Source organism: Sceloporus undulatus, chromosome 5 (genome assembly GCF_019175285.1).
Source record: "Sceloporus undulatus isolate JIND9_A2432 ecotype Alabama chromosome 5, SceUnd_v1.1, whole genome shotgun sequence".
NCBI classification, from domain to species: Eukaryota; Metazoa; Chordata; class Lepidosauria; order Squamata; family Phrynosomatidae; genus Sceloporus; species Sceloporus undulatus.
The window spans coordinates 81,506,563-81,523,233 of NC_056526.1; the positions used below are offsets into that span (position 1 = coordinate 81,506,563).

A 16,671-nucleotide genomic window follows, 5' to 3' on the forward strand; every position below is an offset into this window, starting at 1 on the left:
GCACAATTTTCACAACACTCTCGTTTCATTTATTTTCTCTTCTTGTGGTGGCACCCAAATCAGATCACATCACTCTGTTTCATGGGAATACTAACCCTCATGGTACAACCTACTTGACTGGAGAACAGAGACATAGGTGTGGGGCAACCAGTTTGGCTGAGAGATTTAACTAGAGTACCAAGTGAAATTGTATGACTTCCAATCTCTGACCATCCAGATGGCCATAAGGATCTCCACACCATCAGTAATTCTACTGAGTTAACATGGGATGAGATACGATTTAGTTACACTCTCCCACTCCCAAATAAGAAAACAAAGATCTACCTATTGATGAAGCAAGTTTATTGACAAATGAAAACCAAGGCACTGCAAACAAAGAATTAAAAAGTAAAAAATGATTCTAGCTTCATATGCTTAACTTAATTGAAGCCACAAGGCACTTATACCTTATGTGGGCATAAATCATACATAGCAGAAGATAGTACTGTAGTTCACTCATACTACAATAGAATTGGGAGAGGGGAGCTCAATGTTTTCTTCTTGTTTCAAAAGTTCTTAGTTAAAAAAATAAAAATGGTTTCTTCCTGAATCTAGTATGATTATATTCATTATTTTGATGTGTACTGTTTTACCACAGACCTGCATTATGGTTTAATTAAATTTAATTAAAAATAAAAATTAAAGGGGCAGTTAATTATGCCTGTGGGATGCAGTGGCTCTGTTGATTGCAAGCTGGCAGTTTGAGGCCCAGGTGCCACATGATGGGGTGAGCTCCCATCACTAGTCCCAGCTTCTGTCAACCTAGCAGTTTGAAAGTATGCAAATGAAAGTAGATAAATAGGTACCACTCTGGTAGTAATGTAAACAGCCTTCTGTGCAACCATGCTGGCCACATGATCACAGAGTAGTCTCTGGCAATGCTGGCTCTTAAGCTTAGTAGTGGAGATGAGGACCGCCCCTATGGTCGGACACAACATGAGGGAATACCTTTACCTTTTTAAATTATGCCTCCATACTCAATCATCCTCTTTTCCCCATGGCCAGTCACAAGTTCCTCACATACTACTCAAAATCCTCGCTGCATTCCTCTTCATCCCTTGGTACATTAAACAGAGCTACGCCTAGTCCACATAACTGATGTTGTGCTCTTCTCACTCATTCACCAGTCTCCTAAGAGGCAGTGGACTGTACCTTACAAAGGAGAACAATCCTCAGATCAGGCCCTTTCTTCAGTGTGTACAGAAGGACAAAGGAAGGATTAAACCATACAAAGTCTATGTCAGCTGAATGCAGGATTTCCTGTTACTAGTTATGCCCTCTACACCAGTGCTATTCAAAGTAGTGATGCCTGAACCAGTGCCAATCCCTGAACCACTGGCTACCGATCCCTGGAATGAATTGTATCCCCTGCCACAGTGGGGAAAAAATAACTGCTGGTCCCCCACATCAGATAGCCTGAGAAGCATGGCTTTGCACTATGTGAGAACAAGAGAAGACCAGGGAAAGGAGCATGTCAGCCCATGCTGACCTACTGCCAAATCTTTTCCTGAACCTAGAAATATATAACTTTTAGAGCACAGTTCCACAGTAACTGAGCATTCAGCTGAGCATCCATGGAGTACATACTGCACCAAACATACAACCAACATAACATGGCATGATGCTACAACAGCATGGTGGTGAGAGAATATAAGGCCATCTTCTCCATTATGCAGATCACTTCAAACATTTCCATGCAACTGGTTCATTCAGAGCAGCTGATTTAAAATAGATAGGAAGTATGAGCAAGAGGAAAGCAACTAAAATAACTAGTTCTATCCAAATGTAACTGCAGGAAATTCCTTCAATTTAACCAACAGCTTTCTAGCTCTCCACTTCCTGTGTGTTACTACATACCGGTTTGTTTTTTTAAAAAATAAAGACAAAAAAACATGGCACATATAAAATGTTCACTAGTCAACACAAATGGACAGTTTTCTCTGTCCATTAACCATCCTATAGGCAGGACCACTGACTAATATTCAAACACACTATACAATGACCATGGTTACTTTAAAAACAACATTTCTATAAACGCTGAAAAAGAAACTGTTACAGTACATTTGCTTCTAAAATGAATTTTAGATTATGAGTTATATTTTTGTGTGGAAAACTGTTATATGTGTTATAGCTATATGAATGCACAATTGTATCAGTGGCAGCATCTTGGTCAACTAGTTGCATTCATGTCTGTCTCAACTGCTAACATCTTACTGGTAATCTTACAAAAAAAGTGTTAATCCTAAAGGAAAAAAGACCCTTTAGACATATAAACAGAACATTTCCCCAAATACTACATGCAAACTTGATACACGCTGACATTGTGTGATGCGCCAGTTAGTGTACACATATATCATTAGTATGTCATGCAGCTGTGCAGTACACAGAAAGCTACATATACTTACCCGACGGTATGCTATCTAGGTCTGTGTAAAACAACAGCAAAGAGGAAACAAAAAGCAACACTCCAATCAAAACCAATCCATTTGCAGAGTGGTCAATAAAGAGTCCTACATAACATGATAAACTGATTTAATCTATCAGAACTACATTAGAATAGATGCCGTAGTGCACACATGACAATTTTTCTATATTTCAACTGAGCATGGGAATTTAAATACTGAGAATTGCATAATTCCAATTGGTAAACTTCTAATTCTGTACACTAGTACTACTTGAATTCAAGGTGTAATTGTCATTAAATGTGTGGTTTTAAATAATCCATTAGTATGACGCAAAGAATTTGCAAAAACTAAACGTTGCATGCATAAACTTTTGAGTAAAGTTTTATCATATAAATACAGCATCTATTCATACACCGCCTTATTTGAAACACACTGAATACATCATGCATCCATCATAAGCAAACATAGCATGCGGTATGATTACATTTTGTGAAATATTCAAATTACCTTGCAATGCATGGCCCAGCAGAGCATCAAGCTCAGGATTTAATTCTGCCTTCTCTTTCAGCATGTGAAAGAGCAGCTGGTTTTGAGTAGCACTGGTAATTTCTGTTTGTTTAAGGCGTCCTTCAAGCACTTTAATCTGAGCTTCCTTCTGAGCTGCTTGGAGGCCCTATTGAAGATGCCAAACAAACTATATTAAACTATTCCCATAACCAAGCATTCACATACCTATACATATACATATGCTTATATTTATATATATAGTGTATATACTCAACTATAATTTGATGTATAAATTGAGGGCAGGTTTGGGGAACCAGGCAATGGCAGGGCTAAAAAAAAGTGCATGTGTCCAAAAGGATCAAAAGGCAAAACTATGTTAGCAGTGATATGTTCCCAGTGTCTTTAGGGAATTCCTGGCTGACATTGTTGTATAGATTCTGTTGAAAACTTGACTAACCTCCAATTAACATGGATTTAAAGCCTTTAACTTTAATGTACTAACACACACACACTTGGACATATACATTCAGACATGTAGATGAATGCACACAGCATATCTATGGGTGTCACCCTAAAAATCTTGCAATTCTATCAGCTGTATGGAAATTTTCCTCGTATCACATCAGCCAGACACAAATTTTAAATTTTACAAGGAGCAAAGGAAATAAACAACATTGATAAAAGCATTACTAAAGTAACTCCTAATACAATTAGGTACTTAACTATTTCACTACTTTTCTTCTGTCTCCTTAAAAAATTACATTGCATTATATCAACTTAAGGTTTTTGAAGGAAGCATATTGATGGACATTTTTAAGAGTATGCTTTACCGTTTTAACTGTCCTGTTTTTTAAACTGCTTTTTAACATTTTAATTATATTTTTAAATTGTCTTAGTTTAGTTAATAGTCTGATTCCATTTTAATATTTTGTTATATTTAAAATATGTTGCATTTCTTTTAATTTGTTACCTGCCTTGAATCCTAGTTTTGGGGAAAAGGCAAGGAATAAATAAAGATGATGGTGGTAATGACAACAACATGAAGTTCCACTTTTGGATATATTAGTATGAATTAGTTCAAAATATACCACTATTTTAATGTTTAAAAATTCAACTCACCCCTTAATGATGCTTAAAAAGTTTGATAGTTAATTCTACATGAAATAATTCTGAATCTTGCTGAATAACATTTTAGGCTTATCATTAAGCCAGCTCTTTTTATCATTAGATCTATTATTACTTTGCGACAGCATATTTTCTAACCTTCTCCAACCTGGGGTCCTCTAGATAGTTCCCATCATCCCCAGTCACCATAGGAGTAGAAGTATAATACAATTGAAGATACCAGATTCAGGAAAACTGATATGCTCTAGCCTGCATAATGCAATGTACCTATGCCACTTGATCATTAATGCAGAAACATGCAACTGTAGTCCAGAATGGGTTTTACAGGCTTTCCTATGTGTTTTACCTTATTAATGCCCATCGTAAGGAAATGGTCAAGCAAATATCGTGCTTCCGTTAGAGTACATGCATTGATAACTGCTGTAACATCTAGCGTCTCTCCTTCCTCCTGCATAAACATAAACAAAAGTGATTAGTTTAAAAGGGAAAAAATCACCTGAATGCTCCATGGACTACAGAAGAATTATTCTAATAGATAGGAATCAGGAACTTTTAAAAATGAAAATGAACCTTATTAAGCCTGAAGTATTTAGAAAAATGGCCAAAGAACAAAACTTCTCTTAACATACAGTGATATGCAACCTTGTATACACCAAATGTCAAGTGTTTTTTGTTGTTGTTGCTTAAGCATGCAAGGAGGAAAGCATGCTAGTCCCATGCCCATTTGATGACATTTCAGTCACTCTCAAATATGGAGGTCAACTTGTTCAAGTTAATAGAGTTCACAAATTCTATCCATGGAGGCTCTCCACAAAATTTAATGATGACAGATTATGAGAGATGGGGCAAAGGCTAACAAGGTCCTCCCTCTCAAGTTTCATCATTGTGAAAACAAAACTCATTTTGAACGTTCAAGTGACAATTTTTAAATCACATTCAGTTATGCAAGTGCACAGCTATTTTGTGTGCAGAATTTGTAGAGAAAGACAGTACAATAGTTTAAGAAGAGGGTTGTTTTACTTGCGGCTTTGGTTTATAATAAAATCATAAGGATTTTATTTTATTTTATAACCTTTAATTATCAGACACAAGTGACTAACACACAACAGAACTGGGCTCTGATGTGCCAATCTGAACACAAGTTGTATAACGGATACTTCATAAAATAGCCAAGTTAAATCAATAGGTAAAGAAAATGCCCTTAAAGATACTGTAATTCGTTTCACTACATGAACCTAATACATTTACAAAATCTTGAGGTCAACATACCTTTGCTTCCTCCATCTGCATGATATTTGCTTGGCAGTCGGAAATACTATCATTGATATAATCTATATTCGCTGTAAGAGATTCCATCTCTTCATTGATATTGTGGATGTTTTTGTCAGCATCTGGACCACCTTCTTTAATCACTCTCTCCCTCCTTTTGGAAAGTTTCTCTTTCCTTTTGGTAAGTTCCTCACGTTGCTATAATTCAAAAGTGCATGTAAAACACAAACTGAGAAACAAAGCCACGCCAGTACTTTATTCTGGGGAAGAAAATCAAATAAATGAAGCAGTAATTTATTTAATTTTTTTGAATTCTTTGAAAAGAAATAAAAAGGAACATGTCTGACAAAACAGCTAATCTTTATAATATCAAGGCTCGTTCATATATGCATATACATTATTTAATCACTCTATGCTTTGTGATTACAAACTAAAATATATGAATTGATTGCACTAAAATGTTTTAATAGAGATACTGTGAATATTGCAACAATGCTTTATTTGTTAGGCTTTATTTGCACATTCCAGTCTACCCTTGGATCCCTTTCACACTATGCAATTATAATACTGTAATTCTACTTTAAATGCCATGGCAACATCCTATGGTGTCCTGGAAATCTGCAGTTTAGGTAGGGACATTTAGAATTCCTAATCAGAGCACCTTTAGTGAATCTAACCAAACTACAAACCACAGAATCAACACATGGCAGTTAAAGAGGAATCATATTGCTATGCTTGTGTAATGTGAAAGAACCACTGATCTCACCCACTGAGTAAGTGGTACAGGCCCAAGACTGCATCATTTTCTACTGCAAAAATGGCATTCATACTAATGCTGAATATAGTTGAAATGATGTCTCCCAAAATCAAACAGAGAACATAACATAACAACAACAACAACAAAACACCAACCCTACCTTAAGTAGTCTGTTCATATCAGTCTCCATATTGGATATGGTCATTTTCTGCATAATGATCTCAGTTACTCTGCGTTCAAGCAATTGCCACTTCATTCTGGCTCCCTTGGAAGTATAAACTCTTGTAGTCATTGTTTTTCTTTGATACTTACTCCTGCAAACATTACAGAGATTTGCATTGTTCAAATAATATAGTACAAATTTTGCTTTATGTTTTGTACCAGTAATTTTTTAAAAAGAGAAGAATGCTGTTAACATGAAAATTTCAAGGGGTGTGGAAGAAATACTAATTATATTTAGAAAATTAGAAATAATCTTTCAGATCTGTGTAAAGTATTATCACAGACACCACCCATACATTAAAAGCCAAAAGTCCTCTAAATCTGATCAACATATACATAACTAGAATAGGATTCATTTGTGCTACAGTTGAAAACCTTTACAGTGGGAAATTCTATCACAGCAGGAAAAGTCTGCTGAACTTGGCTGTATGGGTTCCAAAATTAAGAATTATTTCATTTTTTGTAATACCTTTATTCATATTATAAAGTAGACAGTTTCATCAGACACACATACATCTTTATTCATATATAAACAGCAATTAAATATAGCAAGAACTCAATAATCGATCTGGATTCCACTGTATAACATCAGAGTAACTTCCTCTAAAAGATTTAGTTGCTGGCTCTAATTCATTTCCAGATTTGTTTCATTCCCCAAGCTTGCAAAACAGGCAAGGGGTGCAGTATACTATGGGTCTCTTATCCTCAACCGTTTGTGGTTAGAGATCTGTTTAACCATAAAACATGTACCAATATAATATCAGGGCACTGTGTGGGTTCAGACAGTTAAAACATTTACAGCAAACTGTAGATCTGATGAAAATCAAAACAAATTCAAAACTTACTGGAGTGAGGCTTTTAGCCATTGAGATATGTAGTGGGGAAAGTGTAAACAATGTAAAAAGCTTTGCATGTAAAGGATTTCTTAACAGGCTCAGGAAGATCCTTGTACAAATTATGGAAAGTCATTCCCAGTCCATGTATGGAGCTACATAAAGATACATTTATGGTGCAGTAATGCAGTTTGACACCCCTTTAACTGCCATGCTCCATGCTACAGAACCCTGGGATTTATAGTTCTGTCACCAACACAAATCCCAGGATTCCACAGGATGGAGCTACAGCACATAAAGTGGTGTCAAAATGCATTATTTCTACTGTGTAGATACACCCTAAGACAGTTTCTATTATATCCAGGGGACACTACTCCCACTATGTCATGCTGATAATTGTTTGAAGAAAGTGGAAAGAAATTTCATCATTGTTCTTATCATGGGAGTAAAATGCATCTTCAGACTCTTGGGAGACCCAGCTGGTAAGAACAATACAGTGGCAAGAGCTTTTACTCAGTTTTTGCCTAGTATTCACACATTCCAAAGTGTTTCAGAAACTTACTTTGTGCAGAAAAGCACAGGTTTTTTTGTGTGAGAATTGTGGGGTTTTACACAAAAGGCAGTTTCCAGATGACCACATGTTTTTGTGCAATCCTGCAGAACAAAAATGCAGTGCAAAAAAACTTGCACCAAACACAGCAATTGCGTACAAAAACCATTCTGCTGTGCAACACTGACAGTATGTCTGTACAAGATTTTTGTTGCAGAAGATTTTTATTTTTATACAGAAAGTTACCATCTTGCAAAAAACAAACCACATACACACATGGTTGCCTGGAAACAGGAATATTTTGCACAAACCACCACAATTATCACACAAAACAGTTCAGTGTGTGAGAATATCGGGAGAACTGTGCAGAAATATTTTCTCTGCAAAGGGGAGAAAACTGTGCAAATTATTCATATGCAGTTGCAAGTACAAATCATTGAATGAAACATCCCTAACTTAGGCTGAATATTCACAAAGAGACCCTTCCTTGCGCCCCATCAGTGAGGTAAGACACTATGTGAAGTCGTAAGAAAGGACCTTCCCTGATGTGGCATGCCAGATGTGGAAAGACCTCCCTTAGAGACCCAATTTGTACCAATGTTGGCTTAATTTTGGTGCCAAATTAAAATGTCTTTTTATTAAAATGACATGTACACATACTTGTTTTGCATAGTTTTAACTTGCTCTATAGTTTAATATGCTTTTGGACTACCGTATCTTTTGCTGTTTTAAATTTTACACTGTTTTAAAATTTATGAACTGATTTTATTGTATTTCACTATAAGACCTTTTAATATAGGATAGAATATAAATATTTTAAATAATAAAGAAATAAATCATTGTTTTGAAATACAAAGATGGAGGGTTTGGGGAAGAGTATGGCTTTTTAAAAAAAATAATAATAATATTACCTGGTTCCATTGGTTGTGGCTGCTGGCAATGCTTGGACTCTGGCTACCGGTATTTTCATCTTTTGCTGTGATGCTCCTCTTGATCCATCATTATCTACTGATGACGCAGGAGCACTTGGTTCTTGATTGGAGTGCTCAGGTAGACTCAGCTTCCGGCTACTTCTCCCAGCCACCTTGTCAGACACAGGTCTTGCTTGTCGACGAAGAGCTGTAACCTAAAATAGTGACCAAACAGTGCCATATTTAGGTAGCAAATAGAAGCAGTCTCACATCATGATGTACATGTAGAGTTCAACATTGAAATGGTCTGGTACCTCTTCTGTTCGGCGGCGCAGAATAACCTCTTGATTTCTTTTCTGAGCCTCCAGAAGTTTTAGCTGATGCTGTAAAGGGAGCACAACAATAGATCAGAGATACCATTATCTTAATGCCACCATATGCCTAATTATCCAATTAATAAACCAGAAAGGGAAACAAAATACTATGCTGACCTTACTTCTATTAGAGTAAGCACTAGTGTGTGTATAAGAGCACTGACAAGCACAGTCCTATGCATATACTACTACCTCCAATATGACTTGTTCCCCAAGCATGCAAGCTCAAGACTGCAGTCACAGTTTAGTAGGTTAGGTATGTAAGCTCATGAACTGCCTATTACCAACTTTGAAAAGAAAACTACTCAGATTAAGTCTTGTTCAGGTTTAGTCTTGCTGAGACTTAAGTGCCTCTCCAGGTGTGAGAGAACCATTAAGATTCCATTCTTTCCTGGAAGGGCACTCTCAGTGGGTGATGCTGGGGGGGTCCCATTTGACTCCATGGCCACTGGGCTGAGGGAGCTCCTCAGGCATCTGTCTTGTCCCCTGTACTGTACTATTTAATATCTACATGAAACTGCTGGGAGGGATTGTCTGGCCTTTTGGGGTCAGATATCACCAGTATGGTGATGATTTGTTGTTGTTAACTGCCATCAAGTTGACTTCAACTTATGGTGACCTTGTGAATGAGAGACCTCCAAGTCACCCAATTATCAACAGCCCTGCTCAGGTCTTGAATACTCTGACACGGCTTCCTTGATTGTCTCTTTCCATCTGGAATGCAGTCTTCCTCCTATTGCCTTCTACCTTATCAAACATTACTGTCTTTTCTAGTGAGTTTTGTCTTTTCATAATATGTCCAAAGTACAACTGTCTCAATATAGTAATCTTGGCTTCTAGGTGGAGTTCAGGCTTGATTTGCTCGAGGACATATTTATTTGTAATTTTAGCTGTCCATGGTATCCATATAATTCTTCTCCAGTACCACATTTCAAATGAGTCAATTTTCTTCCTATCTGCTTTCTTCATTGTCCAGCTGTCACAACCATATACAGAAATTGGAAATAAGATGACATGGGAAATCCGAATTTTAGTATTCAATGATATATCTTGACATTGATGATGCCCAACTCCGTTACTCCTTTCTACCTGATTCCAAAGAAGCTGTTCCTGTTCTAAACTGACACCTGCAAACTGTATTGCACTGGATGAGGATGAATAAATTGAAGCTTAATACAGATAAAACAGTGGTGCTCCTGGTCAGTCAAAAAAGAGATCTGGGAATATGTATTTGCCTGTGTTAGATGGGGCTACATTCACCTTGAAAATGCAGGTTTGCAGTTAAGGAGTATTCCTAGATTCAGAACTGGAGGCCCAGATTTCAAAAGTGACCAGGAGTACATTTGCAAAGTTAAGACCAATGTACCAACTAGACCCATTACTGGCGAAATTGAATCTGGCCACAGCAACACATGCCTCGGTTACATCCCATTTTAATTACTGTAATATACTCTATGGACCTTATCACCCGGAGGCACGTACGTGAGTAAAATGTTGCTGAACTGTTGCAGAAGTGCGAAGGTGAGATCGTCCGTTGCACTTCTAAAACATAACTGAGGCTTCCCACTTTCCTTCCATCGATGAAGCTTTCGTGGAGAAGCCAAGAAAAGCCATTGTTTAATAATGGGATCTTCCGTTATTAAAAAAAAAATGACTTCACCACAAACGCTTTCTTGACGGAAGAAAAGTGGGAAGCCTCAATTATGCTTTAGGTTTTGTATAGTCTTTTAATTAATTTTAAAATTGCTAATGTTTAATGTTTTAACTTTATAAATGGTTTCATTACTCTTTAAATAACTTTCAAATTTATAATTTTATCTAAGCTTTTTAATTTGTATTCTTTCCTCTTTTTTTGTAGCCACAGCATGTTTAATGAAAAATGCTGTTTTCTATGCAAGAAAAAACAATATTGCATAATTTGTAAATGTACTTTGTATTCTTAAATATGTTCCTAGCTACCTTGAATCCCATTAATGCAGAAAGGTGGGATATAAATGAATAACAATAATAACAACAACAACCCATTGTCTTTGCTGTCCCAAAACACCTTGTATTTCTTCATTGGCAACATAATACCAGATTTAAAATGTGGAAGCCAAGAATTCATTCAAGATAGATTGGAAAAAGATATAAGAGCCCTGCTGGACTAGATTCAAAAATTATGTAGTCCAGCATCCTGTTTTTCATGTACTTATCTAAATGACCATAGGAAAGCACTAGCAAGAAACAAAGGTGACAGCCTCTCCTGGTGACACAGATGACATTAATTCTGCATCTACTCTGCAGAATTAATGCAGTTTCACACTGCTTTAACTGCCATGGGTCAATGCTATAGAATTCTGGGATTTGGAGTTTTGTGAAATATTAAGCCTTCTCTGTTTGAGAGCTCTGGTATCACAACAAACTACAAATCCCAGGATTCCACACAATGGAGTCATGGCAGTTAAAGAGGTGTCAAACTGCATTAATTCTGTAGTGTGGCAGCAGCCTCTGATCTTGGAAAGAAAAAATGGCCTCCATGATCAGTAACGAATATCAGCCTTATTACTTCTACATTTGCTGTTGTCTATGAGTATGCAGAGGAATGCAGTATGAGGTATGGCTGTAGGTATGAGGGATGCAATTAAGATGCCAATTAGTTGTTAAGGTGATGAGCACCGCCCTCTACAGTTGGTTATGACTAGATACTCATGTCAAGGGGAAACCTTTACTTTTACCTTTATAGCTATGAAGGTGGTGAGAGCTTTATGTGTCAACAAGACAATGTTGAATAGCTTACTACTGAGTATGCTCAGTACCAAACAGACAGTCAGCTCTTGCCAGTATTCCCTCAGGAACAAATTTAAAAGCTACACTGCCATCTTTTTGATATTCTGGTTCCATTCTGGTTTCAGTCTAACAAAAGAAGACACATTAATATCCAATTGACCATTGGAGCACAGGAAACAATTGTTATCAGGAAGAAAAGACCCAAGCGAACATAACAGATTTTCTTTGTCCGTGCAAAGATCTAATTACCTCTCGTTTTCGCTGCTCCTTTTTAAGTTGTGCAATCTCCCTGTTTCTTCTTGATTCATTCATCCTGGCTTTCTCCTGCTCTTCTTTCATTTGCTTCATCAAGCGAACCTATATAAAATGTCATTCAGCCTCCTTTAAAATTAAGTTTTTCTTTTTTTCTCCAGAAAAAAAACATACACATACATAACTCTTCATTAATTCTACTCTTTTCCTAAAAGGCTGAAACCCTGCTAACATCCAGATTAACTTGCCATAATAATCATTCTTCTGTTTCTTTACTACCTTGAAGCCAATAAAGCCGTTATGGACAAGTTTAGCATCTCAGACACAAACAGTATCAGCATCCCCTCACATAGATGTTTACTAGGTAGTGGTTTATTGCAGTGCATGAACAACCCTGTGGAAAGCCAAATTCGTCTTTATTGTCTGTCTTCATGGTTAAAATAAAAAAAATTGTATCCAACCAGATTTACAAAAAAGGAAGACAGCTGTGAAACACTTTTCTCACAATGTGGGGGAACTGTTACAGTTGATTGGTTCCTTCAAGCAAATACTTACCACTTGCTAAATGGTCAACTATATTCATACTAACAAGGTCTGCAATGGAGAATAATTTTACTTTTCAACTGGCTAATACATTTAATTGTGCTTTTGAAGCAGAAAAAAAGTTACAGAATACGAAGGAATACAGTCAATTTTTCAGGCCAGCATAGCCTCCAACATATTGGAGCATGCCTTTTTTTCTAAATACATAAATACCTTTGTTTTCTTCATTTCTGCAACATCCTGCTGCAATTTTTTCAGTTGTTTTTCATACTGGGATTGGTTTTTCAATAATCTTGCATGTTCCTTTTGAGCAGCCTGTAGCCTTTGAAGTTCTTTATTCATGGACTGGAGTTTCTTTTCATATTCCGTTTTAATCTTTTTTGCCTTTTCTTCTGAGCAAGATTCTACTGAACCTAAATAATCATAATGGGTTTTTTTCCATCAATAATAAACACTATGCTCAAAGCTTTACTTGCAATGTCAACAATTTTATTTGCACATCACCTTTTGTGATTTTGCTAGACAATCTCATTCGCCACTATGGTGGGGAGGTGGTTGCGTTTGTTACATGGCACTTAGCATAATTTAATTAAAAACAGACTGAGAAAAAAAATGATGGGCAGAAATCTGTGTGCTTCATAACCAGGCTGAAGTTTCAACCAGGTTTTCCCAGTCCTGCATGTTATACTGTCTTATTTTTATTAGAACTTTTACCTTGGCACATTGCTTTTAAAAAGCTCTCCAGGCCATTTACATGGGAAGTTCAGAATATTCTTCTTCTTACCCAGGTTTTGAAGCACTTGGTCTCTTTCAAGCTGAGTGTCTCGAATTTTATGCTGTAGCATCATGAGCTTCTCTTCATATTGTCGTTTCAAGGTCTGAAGCCTTCTCTGGCTATTCTCCAGTTCATCTATTAACTTCTGCTTAATGGCAATTTCACATGTGATGTTTGCTAAATCAGCCTGATAATGTGCTGTAATTTAAGAAATTTTTTAAAAAGGTTGTGATATACAGCCTGTATTGTCTCAAAAAACATATAAAACTAGGAAAGTGTTCCATATTATTTTATTATTATTATATAATTTCAGAAAGTTTAAAATCACAGAATAAATAATTCCAAAAATTAAGTATATATCCCCAAAACAGTAGTTTAGTGAAAATATTACAATATTAGCACTCTGAAGCCCAAATAACTTCATATATTATTAAAACAGTCATTCCAAAGGCCATTATATTCACACTTCTGAGATCAGTCCACACAAATTTCTGTTATCTCAAAAAGACATAAAACTAAGAAAGTGTCCCACATAATTTCAAAAAGCTAAAAACATGAAGAATAAAAAGAATTCAAAAATTAACTATATATTCCCAACACAGAAGTTTAGTGTACATATTAGAGTATTAGAGCTCTGAAGCTCAAACAACTTTGTATATGTTTAAAACAGTCATTCCAAAGGCTATTACATTCACATTTATTTCCAGAATCAGTTCATTCAAATTTCTATCCTTTAGCAGGAAAAACTGATAGCATCCCTAGCAGAACCTGATCTCCTTTGGGACCTCTGACCATAATTACATTCTAGAACAGGTTGAGGGGTGATTACAAAGAACACTTTTCAATTCTGAGTGCAATATTTTTAAATGCACTTATAGATGTTAGGTTGTATCCAAAATAGAATGGTTGGTAAACTGCAAATGTAATATTCCATGCACTGGTACTCTAAACAGCAACATTAAGTTAAACACCAGCTTGAGAACAGCCTATGAGAAAGCACATCAAAGAAAAAGAAAAATGCTACATGCGCAGAATCATCAGTATCTTGCTGAAAGGCATTTATATGTAAAACAGATAGTTAAGCATCAGTGCCATGATCCAGTTCATGAAATGGATGCCAGCACCTCCAAACTAATTCCCCTTTTAAAAAAACATGACTGCTTAAAAACTGCAAGTTTTTTTTAAAATGATTTTGTCACCTTTTTCATCAGAATCAGAATCTGATTCATCTGAACTTTCAACCACTTCCATGTCATCTTCATCTTCATCTTCCTCATCATCATCATCTTCATGATCACTTGCCTCCTGACCTTCTTCCTAGAAAAATAAAAGGAAAAAATGAAGAATATAAGATCCAAAACAGATTTAACTGCATAATCTAATTTTAAAAGAAGGGAGGGAGGGAAAGGCAAAAAAAAAAAAAAAAAAGGAAAAAGGAAAAAGATACGTAGCAACACTTTTAAGACTAACCAGTTTTCATTTCACATGAGCTTTCATGAATATAAGCCTACTTCTTCATATGCAGTACCAAGTGCTAATAAATGCCTAGGTAACATTTTTAATTTACTTCACACAAAAAAAATTCAATTTCTGTATTAAACCATTATACTCACTGCTTCTAATTCATGATTCTCTCTTTCGGAAATGCCCTTTTCATCCCTTTTCTCTTGTTCATTGTCTGTGTTCTCCTCTTTGACAGTACTATGAGAACAAATGCAATAGAAGGCATAAACTGTTGGAAAAGGGGTCATTCCTACTCAGCACAAACTAACAGCCAACTTACAGTATTGGTCACAAACTGGTACTTTGTTAAAAACAAAAAGCAATTGATGGCATCATAATTCTTAAAGTTTCAGCTAGTTTTGAAATGCAAGGGAAAACACAAAGATCCCAAGGACTTCCCCCTGACCCAAAGCATAAACCTGCATTACAGAGACAAATGGGGTAACGAAGTAGGTGGGTGAGCAACAAATGGGAAAAGGGATTATGCTGCACAGCTTTTCCAAAGACACAAATCCACCACCAAAAAGGCTCTAGAAAACAGTTACGTGATTCTGTCTGCATCATGCCAGAGCAGCTTAAAGTTAAGCTGGGTGTAAAGATGAGCTGGAACCACAAATCCACTTTTTTTTTGGGGGGGGGGGAATCCCTAAGACATAGTCTGGTACATAAAATAGTTATGTACCATACACAGAGGTAAGAAGCAAGAAGCAAGAAGCAAGAAGCGAGAAGAAGAAGAAGAAGAAGAAGAAGGGGGGAGAGAGAGAGAGACCTGAACTTTTAGATGGTACCTCTTCCCTACCTGCACCCACCTCCATCTTATGGAAGAAAACATAGTGCCTTCTGCAGAGAAACAGCAAAATAACATATGCAGGTGTGGCAGTTAATGCAACACATGCAATAAAAGTCTAAGCATATTAAACCATATAAAATCCAATTGTGTTGAATGGGGCACACAGTTCCTTTAAAGTGTTCTGAATTACAGTTAATTCATCAACCTTCACAATTAGGCCTGAGACTGCCTTCATGGATAGGAACAATACATGGATTGCCTATGCACTGGCTGGGGAAAACACAGAGAACTAGTTTTATGATTGTTATATGGGGATTGTTGTTTTAAAAACAGATTTAACTAATAATTCCTATGTTTATTTTTGCATATGCTGACCTTTCAGAATGGACTGCACAAGCAGAAATGTAAATTCAAAAATTAAGAAAAAGGATGCTGACCTACTTCCCCAGATTAAATTAGGCCTCTCTGATACTGCCTTTCTCAGTGTGACTATTTCCAATAAAACAGAGGAGAGAAGAGGAAACATACAGACTGTGCAATGGGGATATTCTAGATTTTATGAAATTGTAATAAAATACCCACTGTAATGGGCCACAGATCACTAGTGTACAAGACCTGAAAATATGTAAGTTAGTCTCAGAGTTTCTACAAGCAAGTTGCCCCAAAGTTGTGTGTATAGAACAAGGCAGAGTGCAACTCATGAGTAAAAGGGAGAGGAACTCTGGACAACCAACCATATCCAGAAGCAGATCCCCACAGCAGGGCAGACACAGCAGATGCCAGCACCCTCTCTCCCTTCTTATGAATTCAAGCATGTGATGTTATTGAGCTGGTGTGGTGTAGTGGTTTGACTGTTGGATTAGCACAGACCAATATTATTATTATATTCTTATTCAACCATGGAAACTCACTGGGTGACCTTGGCAAGAAACACTCTTTCAGCCTAAGAAAAATTCAATGGCAAACCGACTCTGAATAGATCTTACCAAGAAAAAACTATAATAAGGTTGACACAAAGTCAGAGTTGAAGGCAAGTAACTATCCAGT

At 36.5% G+C, this 16,671-nt stretch overlaps 1 protein-coding gene across 7 annotated transcripts in view; it reads right to left on the minus strand.

Annotated features, from left to right (window-relative positions):
* KIF21A (kinesin family member 21A) overlaps positions 1-16,671 on the minus strand; it is a 113,619-nt gene that overhangs the window by 31,538 nt on the left and 65,410 nt on the right. For 5 of the 7 annotated variants that reach the window (XM_042467348.1, XM_042467347.1, XM_042467346.1 and 2 more), the window contains exons 12-23: positions 14,945-15,032; positions 14,531-14,648; positions 13,341-13,529; positions 12,770-12,969; positions 12,011-12,118; positions 8,933-9,001; positions 8,619-8,833; positions 6,263-6,416; positions 5,346-5,543; positions 4,423-4,524; positions 2,952-3,117; positions 2,445-2,465 (exon numbers count right to left, since the gene is read on the minus strand). In XM_042467348.1, coding sequence (XP_042323282.1) covers positions 2,445-2,465; positions 2,952-3,117; positions 4,423-4,524; positions 5,346-5,543; positions 6,263-6,416; positions 8,619-8,833; positions 8,933-9,001; positions 12,011-12,118; positions 12,770-12,969; positions 13,341-13,529; positions 14,531-14,648; positions 14,945-15,032 — 1,628 coding nt within the window. The remainder of the gene's footprint in view (positions 1-2,444; positions 2,466-2,951; positions 3,118-4,422; positions 4,525-5,345; positions 5,544-6,262; positions 6,417-8,618; positions 8,834-8,932; positions 9,002-12,010; positions 12,119-12,769; positions 12,970-13,340; positions 13,530-14,530; positions 14,649-14,944; positions 15,033-16,671) is intronic. The other 2 variants (XM_042467345.1, XM_042467343.1) reach the window with 1 other exon arrangement.